Source organism: Oratosquilla oratoria, chromosome 20 (genome assembly GCF_046742065.1).
Source record: "Oratosquilla oratoria isolate Oo_2021 chromosome 20, ASM4674206v1, whole genome shotgun sequence".
Classification (NCBI taxonomy): Eukaryota; Metazoa; Arthropoda; class Malacostraca; order Stomatopoda; family Squillidae; genus Oratosquilla; species Oratosquilla oratoria.
The window spans coordinates 31,042,634-31,043,898 of record NC_134796.1 but is presented as its reverse complement, the minus strand read 5'-3'; the positions used below and the strand labels follow the sequence as shown (position 1 = coordinate 31,043,898).

At 71.0% G+C, this 1,265-nt stretch overlaps 1 protein-coding gene across 1 annotated transcript in view; it reads right to left on the bottom strand.

Annotated features, from left to right (window-relative positions):
- Positions 1-670: 670 nt before the first annotated feature.
- Positions 671-1,265, bottom strand: part of LOC143036159 (uncharacterized) — a 4,922-nt gene continuing 4,327 nt past the window's right edge. The window contains exon 4 of the mRNA XM_076203407.1: positions 671-1,255. Within this exon, the coding sequence (XP_076059522.1) occupies positions 708-1,255 (548 nt within the window). The 3' untranslated portion in view covers positions 671-707. The remainder of the gene's footprint in view (positions 1,256-1,265) is intronic.

Here is a 1,265-nt window from a genome sequence, read left to right as displayed (position 1 = left end):
GATGGATAGGCCTGGCCCGCCTGGGCCTGAGCCGCCTGGGCGTGGGAATCCTGGGCCTGGGCCTGGGCCTCTTGGGCCTTGGTCAGCTGGGCCTTTGCCGACTTAGCCTGGGCTTCTTGGGCCTGGGCCTGGTCCTACTGCACCTGGGCCTGGGCTGCCTGGTCCTGAGCCGCCTGGTCCTGAGCTGCCTAGGCCTGGGTCGCATAGGCCTGGTCTGCATGAGCCTGGGCCGCATGGGCCTGGGCCTAATGGGCCTGGGCCTCCTTGGCCTCCTTAGCCTGGACCTTGGCCACCTAGGCCTCCTGGCTCTGGGCCTCCTGGGTCTCCTTGGCCTTGGCTTTGGTCTTGGCCTCTTGGGCCTGGGCCGCCTGGGTCTTGGCCTCCCGGGCCTGGGCCTGGGCCTGGGTTTCTTGAGCCTGGCCCTCCTTGGCCTGGCCCTTCTGGGACTGGGCTTCCTTGGCCTGGTCCTGGTCCTGGTCCTGGGCCGTTTGGCCTGGTCCTGGTCCTGGGCCTGGGCCGTTTGGCCCTGGGCCTCCTGGGTCTGGGCCTCCAGGGCCTGGGCCACCTGGGCTTGGGCCTCCTGGGCCGCCTGGGTCTGGGCTTCCTGGTCCTGGGCCGCCTGGGCCTCCTGGGACTTGGCCTGGGCTTGGGCCTGGGCCACCTGGGCCTTGTCCTGGGCCTCCTGAGCCTTCTGGGCCTCCTGAGCCTCATGGGCCTTGGCCTAGCCTGGGGCTGGGTCTTCTGGTCCCTGGGCCTGGGCCTTGGCCTGGGCCTCCTGGGCCTCTTTGACCTGGGCCGCCTAGGCAACCTGGACCTACTGGGCTTGGGCCGCCTGGGCCTGGATCTGGGCCTCCTTGGCCTGGGCCTCCTGGGCCTTGGCCGCCTGGACCTCCTGGGCCTGGGCTGCCTGGGCCTGGGCTGCATAGGCCTGTCCCGCCTGGGCCTGGGTATCCTGGGAATACACCTGGGCCTACTGGGCCTGGGCCTACTGGGCCTGGGCCTACTGGGCCTGGGCCTACTGGGCCTGGGCCTACTGGGCCTGGGCCTACTGGGCCTGGGCCTACTGGGCCTGGGCTGCCTGGGCATTGGCCTCCTGGGCCTGGGCCTTGGCCTACTGGGCTTGGGCTGTATGGGCCTAGGCCGCATTGCTCTGGGCTGCCTGGACCTGAATCGCCTTGGCGTGGGTATCCTGGGCCTGGACCAGGGCCGCCTGGGCCTGGGCCTCCTGGGCCTGGGCCTCCTGGGCCTGGGCCTCCTGGGCCTGG